At 42.7% G+C, this 21,366-nt stretch overlaps 2 protein-coding genes across 3 annotated transcripts; both read left to right on the top strand.

Moving 5' to 3' along the window:
- Positions 1 to 14: 14 nt before the first annotated feature.
- On the top strand, positions 15 to 10,166 carry LOC309713177 (uncharacterized protein; the record flags this gene model as incomplete). Its single annotated transcript, XM_082544578.1, has 4 exons — positions 15 to 42; positions 9,292 to 9,670; positions 9,757 to 9,874; positions 10,006 to 10,166. The coding sequence occupies exons 2-4, from the start codon at positions 9,563 to 9,565 to the stop codon at positions 10,164 to 10,166; spliced, it is 387 nt and encodes a 128-aa protein (XP_082400704.1). The 5' UTR covers positions 15 to 42; positions 9,292 to 9,562.
- Positions 10,167 to 10,678: 512 nt separating this feature from the next.
- LOC309712765 (carbonic anhydrase 4-like) lies at positions 10,679 to 13,706 on the top strand. Of its 2 annotated transcripts, none has more exons than XM_082543831.1 (9): positions 10,679 to 10,762; positions 11,118 to 11,187; positions 11,287 to 11,313; positions 11,403 to 11,573; positions 11,767 to 11,915; positions 12,052 to 12,147; positions 12,328 to 12,406; positions 12,503 to 12,651; positions 12,780 to 13,706. In XM_082543831.1, the coding sequence occupies exons 2-9, from the start codon at positions 11,118 to 11,120 to the stop codon at positions 12,963 to 12,965; spliced, it is 927 nt and encodes a 308-aa protein (XP_082399957.1). In that variant the 5' UTR covers positions 10,679 to 10,762; the 3' UTR covers positions 12,966 to 13,706. The 2 variants fall into 2 exon arrangements, with proteins under 2 accessions (XP_082399957.1, XP_082399956.1); XM_082543830.1 differs by having other exon boundaries at positions 12,503 to 12,666.
- The last annotated feature ends 7,660 nt before the right edge of the window (positions 13,707 to 21,366 follow it).

The following is a 21,366-nucleotide window of genomic DNA, read 5'->3' as shown; positions in this document are numbered from 1 at the left end:
TAGCGTGACATCCGCTGGTTTCCTCTTTCTGGCGCAAAGTGGGTGATAAACAAACAAGAGAGAAAAGCTGATCAGCTGATCATTGATCAGTTTCATGATTGAAGTAGAAACAGGAGAGGGAGGGGGAGAGAATGAGAGAAGAAGAGGCAGCTGTGCAGCAAAGACAGAATAACTCCAGCTTTGTGTCTTTTTCCATTCTCAAAATTCAAATTCAAATTTCATTTGTCACGTACACAGTCATACACAGTACGATATGCAGTGAAATGCTTAGACAACTGCTCGTGACCTAAAGAAAAAAAAATAAGGAAAAGGCTATGAATAAGAAAGGAAATAAATATGAAAAATTAAAAAGGGTAAATTTAACTAGGAAGGAATAAAATATAAATTAGGTTAAAAATGAAATAACTGTACAACACAAATTAGAATGAAGGGTAAATTTAACTGGGAAAGAAAAAGATAAAATATATAAATTAAAGTTGAAAATAAAATAACTGTACAACAAAATACACAATACACAGTATAGAACTATATAAGAATGTATGAAGAAATATAAATAAATAAATAAATATATACACAATAACAGCAGCTGTACAAGTATTAACTGGAAATGAAGAATATAGTGACCAGTGTTGTGCAATCCACATTATGTCTTGTGCATTGCAAATATGCTTAAAGTGATTTAAGTGATGAAGTGAAAACAATGTCCAGAATGTTCAGTGTGTGTGTAAGAACTATATGTGTGGGTCAGTACTGTGTGGTGGTGTGATTGAGAGACCGTATCGCCTGAAGCTCCTCCTCAGTCTCTCTGTGTTGGTCTTCAGGGAGCGGAATCGCTTTCGTGACCTCAACAGAGAGAACAGTCTGTTGTTGGGATGGCTGAGGTCCTTCACGATCTTCCTGGCCTTGGTCCAGCACCGCCTGCTGTAGATTGAGTGCAGGTCAGGGAGCTCGGAGCGGATGGTGCGCTCAGCTGATCGCACAACCCTCTGTAGAGCTCGTCTGTCCTGCATGGTGCTGTTCCCGAACCAGGTTAAGGTGTTTCCCGTCAGGATGCTCTCTATGGTGCACGAGTAAAAGTTCCTGAGCACCTTGGAGGGCAGTTGGAAGTCTCTCAAGTGTCTGAGGTGGTAGAGACGCTGACATTCTAGCTGAAGTACAGGACAAACTGCGTTCCTTTTCACCTTGATACGAAACGCGTAATATTTTCTCTGAATATGAGGCGATTCTGTTTTTTACGGGATGGTTGGCAACTCTGCTAACTAACCTTATGAACAAAATAAAGTTCAACATCATAGCACCCACCCAGCTGTATAGAAATACCGTCATGCTAGCTAGTACGCAGAACGGAAAAAGTCAGCATAATGAAAATAAACTCCACCTAAACTTGGTTTATATCTGACCCAGATAGACTGCAGGTCATAACTTCTTACCTGAAGTTCAGTTCACCTGACACTCGGACCAGCGGCCACCTCGGGTCTCTCCTCCTCCTGCCTCCCCTTTCCCTCATCCACCTGCTGGTCTCCACCACTTGCTAATGTTACTGAATCTGTGGAAGCTCCGCGATAGCCACCACACAAAGTAATGACCCTATCTAAATCCCAGTAACGACTAACACGTTCCTGATTTTGGCATAATAACTAGTTACCGTGCTCGTTACCACAATAATAACGTAGTTACTGTAACGCGTTACTTAATAACGTGTTAGTCCCAACACTGATTATGGAAAATGTTAAGTAGAATATATTTAAAAACATATTGGATTTACTTATTAAAGGTGTGTTAATCTGATGAAGGTTAGCTTGCTAAATGTTGATCAGCTAAAGTGGGGTTTGGTGTTGATATTGGAGTGGAAAATTACTGATGGAAGATGGACAAGAAAAGATCGAAGCCATCAGGCCCTCAGTTTGGAAAATAAGAGAAAAGTAGTGTTTGTTTGGGGGAAGGACAGTTCACTCAGGGCACCAGACAGGCTAGGACCACCCCTGCACACAATCATTCAAAAACACAAATAGACTGTGATTCTCCCCCGCACACGCACACGCAGTGTAACAGTCAAACGGTTGTCATTCTTCAATCAATCAAAATTTATTTATATAGCACATTTTTAAAGACCAAAGTACACCAAAGTGCTTTCCAGTAAAATCATGATACAGATAAAAATCACAATATAAAATATAAATTACAGATATAAATAAAATAATTACATAATCTAAATGCAAAGCCAGATGTAAATTACCCTAATTCGCCTTGAATGCCAGGTTAAACAAATACGTTTTTAGACGTGATTTAAAAGACTGAATGGAATCTGATGCGCGAATATGAAGAGGAAGAGTATTCCATAACCTGGGTGCGGCAACGGCAAAGGCACGGTCTCCTCTGGTCTTCAGCCGAGACCTAGGTTGCACCAGAGGCGGAGCCAGACATTTGAAACACCCGGGGCTTAGCCCAAAGGGTAGTATGCATGTGGGATTTTTCTTTTTTTTCTTTTTTTTTGGGGGGGGGGGGGGGGGGGTGTAGAAATGACTGAAAGATTAATAGGCTCTGTTTTGAGTTTTGTTCAAAAAAGAATGACTTCATATAGGGAAAAATATATATCACATGTGCAGGACACCTTAAACTAGTTTTTTAATTAAGCAGCGAGGCAGAACAAGGTCAGGGCTGTATCAAGACACAGGGACTAAACCCCAATTCAACCAGACCCAGAACTGATCCAGAATTAAAACAGGACTACAACAGTTCAAAATCAGGACTACTGAGGACTTAACCAAGACAGAACCACAATCAGAACTAGATGATAGCACTAAAAATCATCATAGACCTGCACTACACTTGTTTTTTAATTCTACCAAAGTACAATATTTAGATTGAGAAAAGTTTATATAATTATTTAGCCTTGTTGTGCAAACAAGCCTGCAGAACTTAATAAATACAGAATTTGAAAAATAACAAACCTAAAAAGAAACACTAGGTACGAGATACATGAGTACCTATGATACGGTGATACTTTTGGTAAACGACCATTTGGCTAACATGTGTGTCTCACCTGCTCTTGTTCCCTCTCTGTTCTGTCCTCGTTCTCCTCTCTCTCCCTCTTTGTGCTGACAATCATCAAATATACAGTTGAAACCAGATATTTACTCTTCATATAAAAACACTTTTTTAATTGTAACATCAAATCAGACAAAATGTTTATTTTTTTAGATTGATAAATATAAAAACATATTTGTTAACTTTAAGAGTAAAGAGAGAAACTATCTGTATTTCTTAATAGCAAATGGCACCAAATTGTATTCAAACTGAGCCACACTTATGGAGCTCTACAGTTCTTTTCCTGGTGTTTTGGTTGATATCTCTTGATTTTCCCATGTCACAGAAACAGGCTCTGTGTTTTGCCTTATATGCATCCACAGCTGTGCCACCAACTTACTCACATGGACTCTACTAACCTATCAGAAGCTTCTTCAGCTCAGAATGGAATCGTCTGGAGTTTTCTTATTAATTAACAATAAACTTAGTGTATATGTACTCCTTAATATGATGAAAGTGATAATAAATAGACAGTTCTGTCTCTCTTTATTCTGACATTTAACTAATTCAAAATATATTTCAATATTTATCTAAAACAAAAGTTTACTCTAAATTGATGTTGTACAGTAAAAATGTTTTATGTTTTCTCCCTAAAGTGTATGTAAATATCTGGTTACAAATGTGAACATCCTGCTGTGTACTGAAATCCCTCTTGTTTTGCATAGAAATATACTGAACAACATACAAAGCATAATATATAAAATAACATTTACCTGAGTTTTTTCTTTGAAAGAACCCTCTAATGTCCATTCTTATATTTCAGTGCATAACTGAAACCGATTTAGTCGGGGAGGGTAAGAACTGAAAATATGAAATACACACACGTAAGCTAAGACTCTCTAAAGAAACAGCATTTGTTCGGCTTTTCATTTCGCCATTTGTTGATTCACTCGAAGAGCAAGTAACGTAATATTGGTCAAGTGATCAGTTTGATATCAATCTTTCGTGATGCACCGTCATATTTACATTATTTGTACAGTACGAATGATTTTCTTTGGTACCTGGTCAAACTTAAGCTCTCCTTAGTATGGCTGGTTCCGTTTCTCCAACAGCGCACTCACTGCTGGCAGCAGCTGTCCCGCCCCCTCGCTCAGTTGCTTAGTGTCTGAGCTCGAATCATACCAATATCAGGGGGGATTCATGCACAGTCGTAAATTCCCACAGTGTGCACTATGTGCTTTGAATATTGTGTGTACTTTTTGTTTTATACAGTTGTCAGCCAGGCATCTAACTATGAAAAATTACACTCCAAAAGACCCCGGGCTTCTGACAAAATAACCCGGGCTTAAGCCCAGTAAGCCACCCCCACGCTCCGCCCCTGGGTTGCACTAAGAGCAGTTGGCCCGATGATCTTAGTGCTCTCTGAGGGCTATACAGACAGAGGAGATTCTTGTTCACTGCACAGTTCTTCCTTGAGTATAACAATAAATGAAATCACCACATTAAGAAAAAAATATCATTGTGATCATTTTGAAATTGAATTCAAGAAAGTATTTTGAGGAAAAAAAGTTTGCTATATGTAACGGAGCGAAGGTGATTTTATTTCCACAGTGTTTTTTAATGGAGGGAAACCTTCCTCCAAAGGGACAGAGCAGTGGAGCCGCCAAGGGAAAGCACACGAATTAAAAACTGTATAGTTAAAATATAATTTATTATATTTAAATTGTTAAAAATATAAAATGAATGAAAACAACCCTGGCCAGGGGACAACACAATAAAAATGAATAAAAAACAACATTAAAAGTCCAGTGGCGTCCGCCACGGTATAAAAGTCACAAAGAATTAAAAATCCAGTGGAGCGGTGCAGAAGGGAAACCCGGCAGCGTCCTCGCCTTCCTCTCCGCGTTCTGCGCCCCAGTGCGCTAAAGAAAGAAAGGCAGCGGCAGTCACTACTGTTTTAGGCAGCTATCATTCATTAAAGGGGACAGGTCAAAAGACTTACCTCGGGTGGGCAGAGCTCTCAACTCTGCCTGTCGTTTCTTTGTAACCGCCAATCGGCACCGGCCCATATATGCCGCCTCCAATTTCCCGCAGACGTGTAATCTGGCCTCCTGTTGCTGCAGCAGTCGAACCGCTCGCTCCGCGTCCCTGCTTGCTGGCGCTGTATCTGTATCTGTATCATCATCCTCCTCCTCCTCCTCATCATCATCATCATCATCATCATCCTCCTCCTCCTCCTCCTCCTCCTCCTCCTCTGAACGCCAAGCTCCACACAGTCTTATGTGTCACTGAGCACTCTCTGTAAATTGTAGTGCGCATGCGCCAACCAGCGTGCAGCCTGTTACAGTCGCTCCTGCTTTTCTCTTAGTTTAGCTCTTTTTTCTTATGTATTCTTTTTTTTTTCTGACTTGTATTTTCCTCCGTTTTCTATCTCTTACTCAATCATGTGGATTGAGAGAGTTTTTGTTCTTCTGGTGGCCGTGGAACTGTTACTTTTATCATGGAACGGGACCGCGGCACATCTCCTACACGCACGGACTGTTTACTCCAGAGATCAGCTGATCGCCCTGATGCCGGCCGGCTCGCTGGCCAGGCCCGCAGAAGTGCCCGCAGAAGTACCAGCTGAAATTTGGAGGAAAACACATCGGGGATGCAGAGGTCAAGGACAGAAGAGAAGAAAAAAGGTGACGGTGAGACAGCGGAGGCTCGAAGCGAGGAGGAGGTTTAAACCGTGTCTGCCGTCTATCGTGATGGGAAATGTGCGATCGTTGGCAAGTAAAATCGACGAGCTCTCAGCACTGGTACGGAGTCAGAGGGAATACCGAGAGTGTAGCCTGATGTGTTTCACCGAATCATGGCTGCACCAGGACATTCCCGATGAGAATGCTTCCGTGGAAGGCTTCCACACTGTTCGGGCGGACAGGGACAGCATCGCTAGCGGTAAGCGTAAAGGAGGTGGGCTTGCTGTTTTAGTTAACAACCGGTGGTGTAACCCTGCCAACATAACAATCAAAGAAAGGATTTGTTGCCCGGACACTGAACTGTGTGCTGTTGGACTCAGGCCGTATTATTTACCCAGGGAATTCTCTCACGTCATCTTGGTGGCTGTTTATGTTCCCCCCTCTGCTAACCCCACAGCTGCATGTGACACTATCCACTCTGCCATAGCTCGGCTACAGACTCAGCACCCAAGTGCCTTTATTGTGATCTCGGGTGACTTCAACCATGTATCACTGGACAATACACTACCAACATTCAAACAATATGTGGACTGTCCCACCAGGGGAGAGAAAACTTTAGACTTACTGTATGCTAACGTCAAGGATGCATACAGCTCCTCCTCCCTCCCCCCACTTGGTAGGTCAGATCATAACCTGATTCACCTCACCCCCCGCTATGTGCCAATTGTGAGGAGGGAACCTGTGACCACCAGGACTGTTAGGAGGTGGTCAGAGGAGGCAATAGCGGAACTACAGGGCTGTTTCGAGGTGACCGACTGGGAAACACTCTGTGAGCCTCACGCCGAGGACATCAATGGGCTTACTGAGTGTATCACAGACTACATAACTTTCTGCACCGACTCCATTGTTCCAGCTCAGACTGTTCATTGTTACCCAAATAACAAGCCGTGGGTGACTAAGGACATCAAAGCCCTCCTCAACAACAAGAAGAGGGCTTTCAGAGGGGGCAACAAAGAGGAGGTGAGGAAGGTCCAGGTGTTACTAAAGGACAAGATCAGAGAGGCTAAGGACAATTACAGGAGGAAGCTGGAGTGGAAACTCCAGCAGAACAGCATGAGAGAGGTGTGGAGGGGCATGAAGACCATCACTGGATTCAGGCCAACCAACAGCAGGGGAGCTGAGGGAGGTGAGAATAGAGCCGACGAGTTGAATCTGTTTTTCAATAGATTCGACACCACAGTGTCTGCTCCCACCCCCACAACCTCACCTGTAGTCAGCCTGGAATCCAGACCCACACCACTGTGCCAGCCTCTCTCTTCACATGTTGCCTCCTGTGAGATTCCTGACACCCCTCCCCCACCCATCACCTTCACTCAATACCAGGTTGAGATGCAAATGAGGAGACTTCACTCAGGCAAGTCTGCTGGACCAGACGGAGTGAGTCCCCTTGTCCTCAAGGCCTGTGCCCCCCAGCTGTGTGGAGTCTTTCATAAACTGTTTATGCTGAGTCTGAGTCTGCAGAGGGTCCCGGTGATGTGGAAGACATCATGCCTCGTCCCTGTACCAAAGACGCCTCGTCCCAGTGGCCCCCAGGATTACAGGCCCGTGGCACTGACCTCCCACATCATGAAGACCCTGGAAAGGCTCATCCTGGACCAGCTGCGACCCATAGTAAGACCACATCTGGATCCCCTTCAGTTCGCTTATCAGCCTCGTCTCGGAACAGAGGACGCCATCATCTACCTGCTCAATCGTGTCTACACCCATCTGGACCAGCCGGCGAGCACTGTGAGGGTCATGTTTTTTGACTTTTCCAGTGCTTTCAACACCATCAGGCCGACCCTCCTGGGTGATAAGTTAGCAGCGATGCAGGTGGATGCTTCTCTGGTGTCCTGGATTGTTGATTACCTGACAGGAAGACCACAATATGTACGTCTCCCACAGTGTGTGTCTGACAAGGTGATTAGCAACACAGGGGCACCACAGGGGACTGTCCTCTCCCCCTTCCTCTTCACCCTCTACACCACAGACTTCAGCCACTGCACAGAGACCTGCCATCTTCAGAAGTTTTCTGATGACTCTGCGGTGGTTGGATGCATCAGCAGGGATGATGAGACAGAGTACCGGGCTGTGGTCGACTCCTTTGTCACGTGGTGTGAGCAGAATCATCTGCAGCTCAACGTGGCAAAGACCAAGGAACTGATCGTGGACTTCAGGAAGACCAGGAAACACTTGACCCCTGTTTCAATTCAGGGGGTCAGTGTTGACATTGTGGAGGACTATAAATACCTTGGAGTACACATTGACAATAAACTGGACTGGGCTAAAAACACCACAGCACTTTACAGGAAGGGCCAGAGTCGTCTCTATTTTTTGAGGCGACTGAGGTCCTTCAACATCTGCCAGAAAATGCTGAGGATTTTCTATGAGTCTGTGGTGGCCAGTGCGATCCTCTATGCTGTTGCATGCTGGGGGAGCAGGCTGAGGGTCGCAGATGCCAACAGACTTAATAAACTGATCCGTAAGGCCAGCAATGTTGTGGGGATGGAGCTGGACTCCCTCAAGGTGGTGTCGGAGAGGCGGATGCTGTCCAAGATAAAGACAATGTTGGATAACACCTCCCACCCACTCCATGACATGTTGGTCAGTCACAGGAGCTCGTTCAGTGAGAGACTGAGATTACCGAAAAGCACCACTGAACGACACAGGAAATCATTCCTGCCTGTGGCCATCTCCCTGTACAACGCATCCACTTAACACACTGTTTGCTGCTACAGCTACACATGTTTCTTTTCCAACTATTTATTTATAAGTGACTTATGTATGTATGTATGTATGTATATATATGTATATATTGTACTATTCTTAGTTAGCATATTGTCTGTCTTGTCTTAATGTTGGTTTATAATGGAGCACTGTAACAAAAAATAATTTCCCCCAGGGATCAATAAAGTATTCTGATTCTGATTCTGATTCTGAAATTACCACTCCCTTTCCTCTCAGGTGTGTCAAATTAGTAAAACGGGAAAAAGGGCGGAGTCTCTCCAGGACAAATTGACAGATGCAACCAAAACATGCAGGATAAATAAAACACTCCACAAGATATAACCAAAACATGCAATATAAAAAATAAATAAGCACACTTCACATTAAAACACAGCAAAGTAAAACAACATCCGTCCTTCCCTGGATGACATATACCATTTACAAAATGCCTTGTTGAGACTGATCAGCCGTCTTGTTATAAAACATGCATCCTCTTTATTCCATGAGGCTGTAACCATCATAACCATAAGTTGTGTGGGTTTTTTGTCTGACCAAGATGCAGCTTTCTTTATCTTTTCAACGTCCTTATAATGACAACCACAATTTGTTAATGTGCTAAAAGAAAAAAAAGATTTCTTTCCTTGTTACGAAAACCGATTCTGAAATACGATTTCACTAACTCGCCAGTTTGTCTTGAAATAACGACATACATCTCCACTTTTTTTTTCTCAAAACAGAATTACGACTTTAATCTCGAAATGTAGACTTTATTCTTAAAAAGGTCGATTTTTCTTTCTTTTTTTTAAAATTAAAGTAGTGATGGGACGTTCTGTATCGAGGCTTCGGAGCGTGTGTCGAGTAATGGAGGGGGCGTTTCCGCGAAGCGCGTATCGAGGCTTGCTTCATTTATGGGAGGAGCTGAAAATGATGACGTCCGAAGCCTCGCTGCCCGGCTGTACCACGTGACTGGTTCATGAAGTGGTTCGAACTTTGCCGCGAGATATGACAGCGATATAAACCCCTCAGACTTCATTCAAAAATGTGGGTGTTTGATGGAGAGTTGCGGTTAGTGAGAGTTTGGAGACCGTATGGAGGTTTATGAGAGTGAGGAAAGTCAGGAGAGAATGGAGCCAGCTAAGAAGAGGAGGATGTCCTCCCCTGTGTGGGAACATTTTGATCTTATTCCTCCCAACAAGGTATGTAAATTTCTACAGAAGATGTATTTTCATGATACTGATGGTGCAATACAATTTATGTTGAGCTGTCTTGACTTTTGTACAAGGTGAAGTGTTTGCTATGTGCCAGGGAGCTGGGATATAACAGCAACACCTCATCCATGCTTAGGCACTACAGAGCTTTGCATGAGAATAAGGGGGACACCGATCGTGGAGCAAGACCAGGTGAGCCATCAAATGCAATGATAATATAGGATGCAGTAATGTTACTAAATGATATAACAATATCATACAACTGTTATAAGTTACGTGTGTGATATTTATATTTGTGCTTTATCTTTATTGTCTTTCCTCAGGAGAACAATCTCAAATAGATGAAGACCTGGTCAGCATGGTGATTGAGGACTCCCAGCCATTTAGCATTGTGGAGGACAAAGGATTCAAAAGATTTGTTAAATCATTAAATCCTAGCTATGTTCTCCCCACTAAAAAGGTCATAAAAGCAGTGAAAATTTAGTTTTTTTCAGAATAAAATGTGAACAGGCAGGACTGAGGCTCAAAGCCTCAGTGTGTAGCTGTCCATACCTCAACGTTACAAAAGCACAACCACTGTCCACACCCCAACCACACCTCACCTCACAGTAAATGATCATTTCCATTTCAAGCATTTCCAAATAATCATTTCCCATACTGCCACTATAAATATACACAGTATACTGCCATCACTACAATATACATGTTTTACACACTCCTTTTGTTGTTGACATTTACAGGCTGTGTGCAAAATGCCACACTCTTCAAATTCATGCCAGCTATTATTTTTACGTCCAGTACGTGTCCTGCTAGAGCAAATGAAGCTTCATGAAGCTTCGCGTTGGGGTGAACCAATTGGATGAAAAGCTTCAGTGCTTCATGGGGCTTCATCTGCCCATCACTAAATTAAAGTCGCCATAATACCCCCTCGTACTTCCGCGAAATTATTGCGGAGAGATAAAGACCTACTCACGTGTCCCATGGAGGTGGAGCCGGGCCAGCTGCAAGATGCACTGAGGAAATAAAAAGAGGTGAGCTGCATCTGAAAACAGGCTGAACGGACGCACAGGTGTATCAAAGGTAAGACACTGTGCTGCTCAGGTGAAGTGGACAAAAGAAAAAATTAGGCTACAGTCAGAAACCTGCATTTGTTGCATTCTTTTCTCTATTAACAGCAAACTGCAGCACTACAAATAAAATTGGTTAACTTTTAGAAATTAATCGTCAAAGTTTATATAAAGGTAAATTTGTCACTCCATATAGTAACCTGTTAATTAATGAATTCATTCATTCATGCAGAATCGGAATACTATATTAATTAACCAATTATTCTTTTCTGTGTTGTACATTTTTTTCCGATTATTTTGATTTAATTTAATTTATTTTTTTTTAAATATATGCGATTCCAAACAATGTGGCTTTTTGGTCGTTTCAGATGAAGTGGTTTGAAGTTGTTACCCTTGCTGTGTGCGTCCTCGTACCCACCGCTCACTCCCAATCAAAAGGTGTGTACTTCATTTAGGAATTTACTGTTACACTGAATTTCTAATTATGTGAATCTAAATGTTCTGTTTTTTCACCCCCTTCTTTTTTTTTTCATCCAGCCTGGTGTTATCACCTCCCATCCTGCAGTAAGTACCCAATATCTCCATTATCTATTATAATGTTGCCCACCGAGTGACCCCTCCTCGGTGACTTTACGTGTCCTTTCTGTTTATAGATGACACAACCTGGCCAACAATTTTCCCGGAGTATTGCAACGGCACCCGACAGTCACCCATTGACATCGTCTCAGCATCAGCCACACCGAACGCCAATCTGACTGAATTCACTTTTGTGAAGTATGACGACACCTCCGCAATGACGTCAATGACAAATACTGGCGACACAGGTGAGCACCGGGAGTTTGTGGCTACAAAAGTGTGTTGTCATGGGGTTTCTGTAAACTTTGTATCTCACTTAGATTTTAGCGCCCTCATCTTTTCTGCAATTAAACGCACTGGCCTTGCGCCTGAATTTTTCCTTTGACTCCTCGCAGGTTAGGTGTAACTTTATCGTGTTTTTGTTTTTTCACCTTCTTTCAGTCCAAGTGACCCTTAAGAGCGGAGTTAAGATTTCAGGAGGGGACCTGTCCGAGCAATACGACAGCCTCCAGTTTCACTTGCACTGGGGTAATGGCTCCTCTGTCCCCGGCTCAGAGCACACAGTGGATGGAAAGCGCTATCCTATGGAGGTACACATTTTTTTTCTTGTTATTTTGGTGTATTTTTGAATATATTAATTTTAAATCTGTAAAAAAAAACAAAAAAGAAAAAGAAAAACCCAACAGAAATAAACAAGCAAACGTCTGTATAACTTCATTTTCGCAGCTGCATATTGTGAACAGCAAGTCATCCTACAATGGAAATACAAATCTAGCCGTCAAAGACTCCACCGGACTTTCAGCGCTTGGTTTCTTTATCGAGGTGAGAGAAGCAGTGCACGAGATGACGTAATGCTTACTGTGTTGTTCAGTATTGAGGCCCCACTCGATTTTTTATTTATTTATTTATTTATTTATTTATTTTGGGGGGGGGGGGGGGGGGGGGGTCTCTTTCCTCGTCTGTTATGGGGAATGCGTCAAAACCCCTTTCTTTTTCTTCCAGGTAATGTCAGGCAACTCAACTGGCCAGCCGGATAGCTGGCACAATTTGGCTTCTTACTTGCCCAACATCACAGAAAAAGGTGACTTTTTTTTTGGTGGAAAACCTCCTCTTCTCTTTCTGACTCTAAATTGTGTCACCCGTAGTTCCTTCATGTAAGTCTTGTTTCTGTCCTCAGGCCAGAACGTTTCAATTGCAGCCGGGTTTTCCCTGGACGACCTGCTTGTCGGTGTGGATCGCACTAAGTATTACCGCTACCTTGGATCCTTGACGACCCCCGCTTGTCAGGAGGCGGTGGTCTGGACCGTTTTTAAGGAACCAATTAAAGTCAGTAAAGATCTAGTAGGTGTCATTTCATTTCTTCCTTGTGTCTCCTAATTGTCATTGCTGTGAGCACAGATGCACCGTTAGTGGTTCATACAGCTAACTGGAAACAAAATATGTCTCATGACCAGATTGACCTCTTCAGCACCACACTGCACTTCAACGACAGTTCATCACCAATCATGATAAACGTCTACAGAAGCCTGCAGCCTGCACAGAAAGTCTGGACTCAGAGCATCAAGGCCTCCGCCTCCACAACCTGCTTCTCCCTGAGCCTGCTACTTCTCAGTCTTGTACTGGGCTGGAGTTGGAGCTAAAATAGAAAGAGGATGTCATCAAGAACTTTGCCGATCAACCCGTTGCCTCACCTCAGAGCGCCCGTTCTTTTCCCATTTAACTAAAACTGACTGATTTCTAATGTAGCTCTTTGTGTTTGACATAATCACGAAAAGTATGAAGAACAACTTATTAAGTTCAAGGCTACTTCTGTTCCGATCTTATCTCTCAACACTATCTCTTGATTATGGCTACCTGTGACAAAGCTTTTGCCTGTTGTCAGATTTGAGTCTGTATGATGAATGCACCTCGTGTATGCAACGTTTACTTTAAGCAGTGACATCGACATGTTTTCATTTTGCAAAGCCATATGGTCTGAGCAACTGAGATGTGTTCCATGTCCGTGTTGAGCTGCCAGAGCTACATGTGGGTGACACATTGCTTATGCCCTTAATACTGTACTGTGTTGCTTGAACATGAAGAAAACTGTGACTTTCTTGGTCTTATTAAATGACATCTAAAATTATTTGTGACTGTTTCTGCAGTTTTATTGTCTTTTTTTAATTCTTGGAAGTTTCTGGAACTTTTGAAATGATACATATATGGGTGGAGTCCTCATCTGCATTTGTTACACTTAACTAGGACAAGCTGTCTGAGCTTTTGAGAGCTTTCTATTCTAGTTCACAAAAAGTGCGTAAACAATGAACTTTAACACAAAAGTCCCCAGTTTTATTCTGTGGTGGTTTAAAACCTGTGAAGCTGCCAATGTTTTGTTCACACTGTTATTAACCTTACATAACCCATGCCATTTGCTAACAAAGAAGAGTAAACAGACCTGTTTAAACTCAATCCGTCTAAAAGATTTGGCTGTTTTTTGAATCAAATGTGTAATGGTTAACCATCAATGAAGTTGAAGAAAAGGCGAAGGCCATTGAAATACGTGTGCACAATGACTTCTGTCAGAATTGCAGTTATTTTGATTTTAACTAAGCGAAACATATTTCACTGAAAAAAAAACTTTTAGAAAAAGTATCTGTACTTGGTCTCCTACATCTTGTCCCTGTCATCTTGCAGGTGTGTGTCCAACATTCCTGTTCCTTTTTCCCATCTTCTGTCACCAGGCTTTTAGAATTTAATAGAGGTTTGATTAGTCTAGCATGGAGAGCACGAGAGTCCAAATGACTTTGACACTGTCCTGCTTAAAACACTTGTGCAAGATACATATAAATAGACCATAATTTTACAGCATAACAGAAGCATAAACTTATTATCCTTATTTAAATTTTTGTTGTGTTTGTGATTTTTCCAGTAAGTAAGCCGCGTGCATTAGTTAAGGCCAACCCTTATAGTGATAAACTGAAGTTAGCAGTCACAGTGAACAGGGTAGACATGTATAAAAAATGTATACCTGTCTTAAAACATCATCTTACGTTCCTCCAATTAAACAGTACGGAGATTCTAAGACTCAATGACAGATGGCCTGATCAGTGACGAGCCCCAGTTTGTTTGGTTTTTCACTGAGAATGGTTTGAACATTGTGGACTACCTAACTGCAAGCTGGAAAGTCTGTATTGCTCTTTCAGCTACTACAGCACTGCCTATAGAAAAATATGGCATCTGCACGAGCATCATCAGAACAACAGAGTTCATCCTCAAAAGTAATGGCAGATAACAATCAGAGCAGACCAAGGAGGGAGTTAAGCCATGAAGGTATTCTTTTTTACAGTTGACCTGTGTTAGGGTTGAAAATTTTTGATTTTAGATTTAAATGATTAAATAAAGCTGTTTTAGTTATTTCATTTATACACAAAGCAATTCTGCTCATAGCAAGTTGGCGCTCCGTGTTTTGAGGGTCACGGAGCGCCAACTCGTTGGCGAAGACTGAGTGGGTGACTGGGCTGAAATATTGAAGAGTGGACATAAAGCGCTTGAGGGTCCTTTTCTGCTGCACGCTTACATACACATGATAATGGTTTTCTATAAGTCTCTGGGTCAGAGAGTCCAAATAAGATATCCCGAAACAGACCTTAGAATCAGTGGAAGAACAGTAGATAATATGGTAAATGGCCTGTATTTGTATAGCGCTTTACTAGTCCCTAAGGACCCCAAAGTGCTTTACACATCCAGTCATCCACCCATTTACACACACTGATGATGGCAAGCTACATTGTAGCCACAGCCACCCTGGGGGCATTGACAGAGGCGAGGCTGCCGGACACTGGTGCCACCGGGCCCTCTGACCACCACCAGTAGGCAACGGGTGAAGTGTCTTGCCCAAGGACACAACGACCGAGACTCTGTTCTTAACCATGGTTTTAACTTTTTATGAGGTTTTTTTTGCCGAAATGGAGATCTTCTACACCTTAGTTTTATTGTTGTTGGCGATATTCACCTGGAGTCATTCACTCTCACTGACAATTACTTATACACACGAGGAACTACTTGGATTACGGTGGTCCTGTTTGTCTATGTACGACTCTTCTAATGCTCGGACAGATATAATTCTTGGTGAGGATTCGGAGGAAGAATCGTGTTCCTCTGCCTTCTATGTTTCTGGCCAATGTCCAATCTCTTAGGAACAAAATGGATGAATTACAAGGGAATGTGCTTCATCTACAGGAATACAGGGAGGCTTGTCTGATGGCGCTTACCGAGACATGGCTGACCGATATGGACAGTGACACTTCACTGTATGATGCTGTTGTCACACTCCTGCATCTCTTGTATAAGCATCTTGAGGCACCCCACACCTATGCAAGATTATTCTCCAAAAAGTTGATTCTGTTCATCTGGACATAGCGTTTTGTGGGAGAAACATTTTGTCACTCATCCAAGTGACTTCTTCAGTCTCAGCTGACTGCAGGTTTCCCCAATCTTATAAACAGTACATTTGCATAATGACTGAAACCAGCCCACTGAAGGAACAATGGGCTGGGAGGTCAGTTCCTTAATCTTAATTTTGCAAATTCTCATGACCATTGATCAACAACCACTGACCAAAACCCACTGATCAAAGACCACTGATCAATGGCCATGAGCACCATTCACAGAGAGTTGGGGAATGGCTGCAATCACAGCATTGTAAGATGGCGAATGATGTACCCTTAGGCCCCCTCCTTGATTCAGAGATGGTCTTTCCCTTTTCACGTAAATGTCCTCTTTGACTCTGCGCTCAAACCAGCAGCGTTCCTTCCTGTCCAAGGGGAGGAACGCCAGAAGTTTGAGAACCTGGCTGGTGGTGAGACAATAACTAAAGCTGTCAGCTATTATTGATGTTATAATTATTTTCTATTTAGTTTCATAACCATTTTCACAAAGAGCCCTTTGAATTTTCCTTTATGATGGCTAACAGGCTCATCACAATTTTCACATCTTTTCTTCATGTTGTTGTCATCATGTCAAATAGCAGATGAGTATTAATAATAATAATAATGGATACTTTATTGATCCCCATGGGGAAATTACTTGTTTTTCTCTGCATTTGACCCATTCACTCAGTGAAGCAGTGGGCAGCCCACTAAGCAGGCGCCCGGGGAGCAGTGTGTAGGGACGGTACCTTGCTCAGGGGTACCTCAGGGTAGCCGTTAAGTGGATTCGAACCGCCGACCTTCCGATCATGGGGCGACCGCTTTACCTACTGAGCTATCCCTGCCCCTACAAAAGAAAGGTAGCATGATGCTTCCAAAATAACACAGGCCACCTTCATGTTGAGTAAAGCAGCTACTGGTGGTGGACAAGGTCTCAGTTGCTGTGCTCTTCCAGTCTCTGCTGTTCCAGATCTGGTGGGGTGATATGAAGAGGAAAACAGAGATTTGGAAGCTTCTGCTCGCGTTCTTCTGCCCGATCCTCTGCTACACCAACCTCATCTCCTTCAGGTAAGATGCTTGTGTTTTTTCAGAAAGGTTGTACTTTTATGCAGATATTTAAAAAAAAAACGTGTTCTACATATTTTAAGTCATAGAAAACAAAGTGATCAGCTGGAGGAGGAGGAGGGAATTGCTATGAGGATGAGCTGGATCAGGACACTAACAGTCTCTATGGAACCACAGTCTTCTCTTTCTCTGACATCAAGCACCTGTAATATTTCTACTTGCACACTTCAGTGTTAGTCTGTAGAGCATCAGTTTGTCAAGCAGTGATTATTCGGTTTTATAATGTTATCGCTTTACATTAGCTAAAGTCTACTAATTTACTCAAAATGTTTTTGTTACACGAGTGAAGTTGACTCAGAAGGTCACAGGAGTGGTGCCATGAAAGGTGAGTCCTGTTTAGAGAATAATCTTTGAATAAGTGTTGTCACTCACTACAAGAAGAAAGTCTGACTTCAGAAATTATTTTTCACCACATGCTGTCGTTTTAGTTACCTGCTAATCTGTGTTTAATACAGGTGTGCTGTCCATTCATAGCTTCACGCTGGCGTCAGTTCTGGTTTGCACTGGTCACCTCATTTCTGGGCAATGTTGTTTCTCTTGCTTTTCGCTATTGGTGGATTTCAAGCCTCCACCCCCCTCAGGTCCACCTGCTACTGAGTGTGTGTTGTACTTCTGGATATTCACCCTTGTTTGTGAGGAGATCCGACAGGAGAGTGTAGAGAGACATCTTACTTAGAACTTTGTTCACCAAAAAGTTTGGTAAGTGTATAAAATGTCAAGTGAACAATTGAATGCAATAATATGCACCTAATTCAAATATTTTATCGAATTGCACGTAGTTGAAAGACAATATATCTAAAATGCCATTTCAATACAGTGGTTAGCATACTGTCATGTCAAGATGGACATTAAAATAAATAAATATATAGAATGTTTTTCATTTATCACTGATTTCATATGAGTTAACAAACACACAGAAGATTAAATAATATATCATAAATTAAAATCTCATTCTTTGAATTTTTAGCTATTCTTTAAATTCTTTAAACTTTCTGTGACAGCACACAGAAAGTCTTTTTCTGTATTATCATTTGTTTTTCTATGATTATTGTGCACTTTGAAAAACTGAATTAAGGGGCTTCAAGGTGCATGTATAAATATGCGTATAAGCATTATTATCATAATAAAGTATGTTGATAGTTGTTTGTTATTGTAGTTTTTGTTTTCTAATGATCTGTTAAGTTTATTTTGTCTTCTTCAAGACAAATTGTTTTGGGGACAATGTTTTGACCTCAAAGGTTCAGACTCTAATTTCAGGATCTGTGGAATAAATGTGATCTCACTGCCATCAGCCTGTTCATTATCGGACTAATCTGCAGGTATGGATAAGAAATAAAGATGATATATAATCCTGGATTGTCCGTGAAAACCTTTCCACAACATTATAAACCGTTTATAGTTTCTCTTTGCAAGATTGTAACATTTATTAAAGCACTATAGTTTGTGTTTTTTGAGGCACTTTTTGCTGTCTTAAGTGTGTCTTAAATAATTTTCCTAATACTTAGCTTTTATTCACTTATAATTGTGGTGGCAGATTTCTTTTCTCATGTATTAATCACATATTTAATCATATCACATTAGTGATAGTGATATCACTTTCTCATATAGTTGTATGCATGTGCGCTACAAATGGGCTTTATGCTCTATCACACACACTAACACAGTGGAGACATTGCAATTGGAGACGTTAAACAGATAGTGAGGCGCCTTCTGCTTATCAGGGATGTAAATCCTTAGGTGACGGTCAAGCAGAAAACAAGGTCATTATTCTCTCTGTGAGGGAGGGGGTCAAGGATGAGCTGGACTGAAGGTATAGAGATATATGATATGCTATGGAATGTTCTTTGTTTTGAGAGTGTTTGGGAAGGTGTAAAATAGTTCAGGGCGGTGTCCTTCCTCAGAAAACTGTTTGGTGTTTGATCTGAACGTTTTCTCCACATTGCAATGTGTTAATTAAATTATTTCAAAACGCTCACTGGGTGTGTTGCAGGTTATTGTTAAAGTTTCCACAACATACCGTATTTTCACGACCATAAGGCGCACTGTGCTAAAAGGCGCAGTCTCAGTTATGTGTGCCCTTACTGTATTTAACACACACATAAGGCGCACTGGACCATAGGGCGCATACAAGTACCGTATGCGTATTTAAAAATAAAGCGGGAGCAAACCTGAATTCGGTACCTTACTCACATTTCTATTGCCGGTAATCGTCATCATCAACAACACACAAGCATACAAGTGTGCGTATTTAAAAATAAAGCGGGAGCAAACCTGAATTCGGTACCTTACTCACATTTCTATTACCAATAATCGTCATCATCAACAACACACAAGCATACAAGTGTGCGTATTTAAAAATAAAGCAGGAGCAAAACAAAGTTTGGTACTCACATTTTTATCATCAATCAAACCCATCGAAGTCCTCATCCTCTGTGTCTGAATTGAACAGCTGCGCTAAATCTCCATCAAACATGCCAGGTTCACTGTCTTCACCGTCAGAGTCACTTTCCGTGCTGTGCGGCTCCTCGGAAACGATGCCGGCTTTTGCGAAAGCTCGAACAACAGTGCCAGCAGACATGTTAGCCCAAGCATCTACAATCCATTGGCAAATTGTGGCGTAACTCGCCCGGCGCTGCCTTCCACTCTTAGTGAAACTGTGGTCTCCACCGGTCATCCATCGCTCCCAGGCCGCTCGCAGCCTTACTTTGAACGGGCGGTTCACACCGATGCCCAGCGGTTGGAGTTCCTTTGTCAGGCCTCCCGGAATGACAGCAAGCTCACAGTTCATTTGCTTCACAAGTTTTTTCACATCGGCTGTGAGATGGGCACGCATAGAGTCACAGATCAACAGCGATGGTGATGCGTGGAAAAAACCACCTGGTCTCCTTACATACACTTCCCTCAGCCACTCTTTCATCATTTCCTCATCCATCCAGCCCTTTTCATTTGCCTTAATGATGATTTCTGCTGGAAACTTCTCTTTAGGCAAAGTCTTTCGCTTAAAAATCACCATAGGCGGCAGTTTCTGTCCATTAGCATGGCAGCCAAGCACAACAGTAAAAGAAGACTTTTCGTGCCCCGTTGTGCGTATCGCTACCGTGCTGGTCCCCTGCTTCTCCACAGTGTGACTCACCGGGATGTCAAAAGTGAGCGGGACCTCGTCCATGTTTGTGATGTGGCTGGGCTGGATGTTTTTGTCGCCGATGTGTTTGCTGCAGTAGGAGCGGAAGATGGCCAGCTTTTCCTTATAATCCGCTGGAAGTTGCTGCGCTACCGTAGTCCTGGTCCGGATGGAAAAATGGCACCGTTTCATAAAACGAAAGCACCAAGACGGACCTCCTTGGAAATGTTCAATGTTCATCTCTTCAGCTAGTGAAACTGCTTTTAGCCGAATGGTGACCGTCGAAACGCTTCTCCCGCTCGCTCTTTGCTCGATGATCCACCGCTCGAGTCTTTCCTCCAACTCGGGCCACCTCGCCTTATGTCCGCGGAAACTCAGCTGCGTTTTCTTGACCTGCCGGAGCTTGTTTTCCAGCTTCCTCCATTTGCGAACCATCGATTCGTTAATCTTAAATTCTCTCGCCGCTGCTCGATTTCCATGTTCCTCCGCGTAGCTGATGGCCTTCAGTTTAAACTGTGCTTCGTAAGCGTGTCTCTTTGCCATTTTCAGGGTTGTTAAAACAACGATGTCCTGCATAATGCACATACCTGTTCTTTTATACAGGTATGTGCGATTGTCCCGGTATATACGATCAACGCCCACACTTCACCCTTTAACGTTCTCATGGTGTTCTCTACTACGTCCTCCTTACAACACACAGGGCGCACTGCACTATAGGACGCGCCGCACTTTTTGAAGAAAATCTAAGACTTTTAAGTGCGCCTTATGGTCATGAAAATACGGTAATCAAAAACATTTCCTCAATTAGCAACCAAATGTCACAGGTTAATTTACAGGTTTGCCATCAGGTGGTGGTGCTACCTCACTAATTGAGTGATACTATGCTTGCCTTTGGGGCGATCATGGCTCAAGAGAGTTGTCTTGTAATCGGAAGGTTGCCGGTTCAAGCCCCGGCTCCGACAGTTGTGTTCTTGGGCAAGACACTTCACCCGTTGCCTACTGGTGGTGGTCAGAGGGCCCGGTTGCGCCAGTGTCTGGCAGCCTCGCCTCTGTCAGTAGCTACAATGTAGCCTGCCATCACCAGTGTGTGAATGGGTGGATGACTGAATGTAATGTAAAGCGCTTTGGGGTCCATAGGGACTAAGTAAAGCGCTATACAAATACAGGCCATTTACCATTTGAGTTTCAGGATGTTCCACTGGTCACATGAATTTGGCCGGGATGTCCTTTGTTTGGACTACATGGTCGTCACACTTCGCCTCATTCACATTTCACTGCAGTAAACGCCAGGACCGCCTCCTACAACGCGGGTCTCGCCACTGGCGATATGAGCGCCTACAAAGCGGCCTCATACGGCGTGCGGCGCGTGGTGAGAGATGCCAAACGCCG

Source organism: Aulonocara stuartgranti, assembly GCF_965226115.1.
Source record: "Aulonocara stuartgranti genome assembly, chromosome: 8".
Taxonomy (NCBI): domain Eukaryota; kingdom Metazoa; phylum Chordata; class Actinopteri; order Cichliformes; family Cichlidae; genus Aulonocara; species Aulonocara stuartgranti.
This window is presented reverse-complemented; position numbering and strand designations above follow the sequence as displayed.

Excerpts from the sequence above, each read along its gene's own strand:
- LOC309712765 (XM_082543830.1), top strand. The coding sequence starts at position 11,118 with ATGAAGTGGTTTGAAGTTGTTACCCTTGCTGTGTGCGTCCTCGTACCC. Across the intron at positions 11,574-11,766 it reads GACAAATACTGGCGACACAG|TCCAAGTGACCCTTAAGAGC; the intron begins GTGAGCACCGGG and ends ACCTTCTTTCAG. Across the intron at positions 12,407-12,502 it reads GCCCAACATCACAGAAAAAG|GCCAGAACGTTTCAATTGCA; the intron begins GTGACTTTTTTT and ends TTCTGTCCTCAG.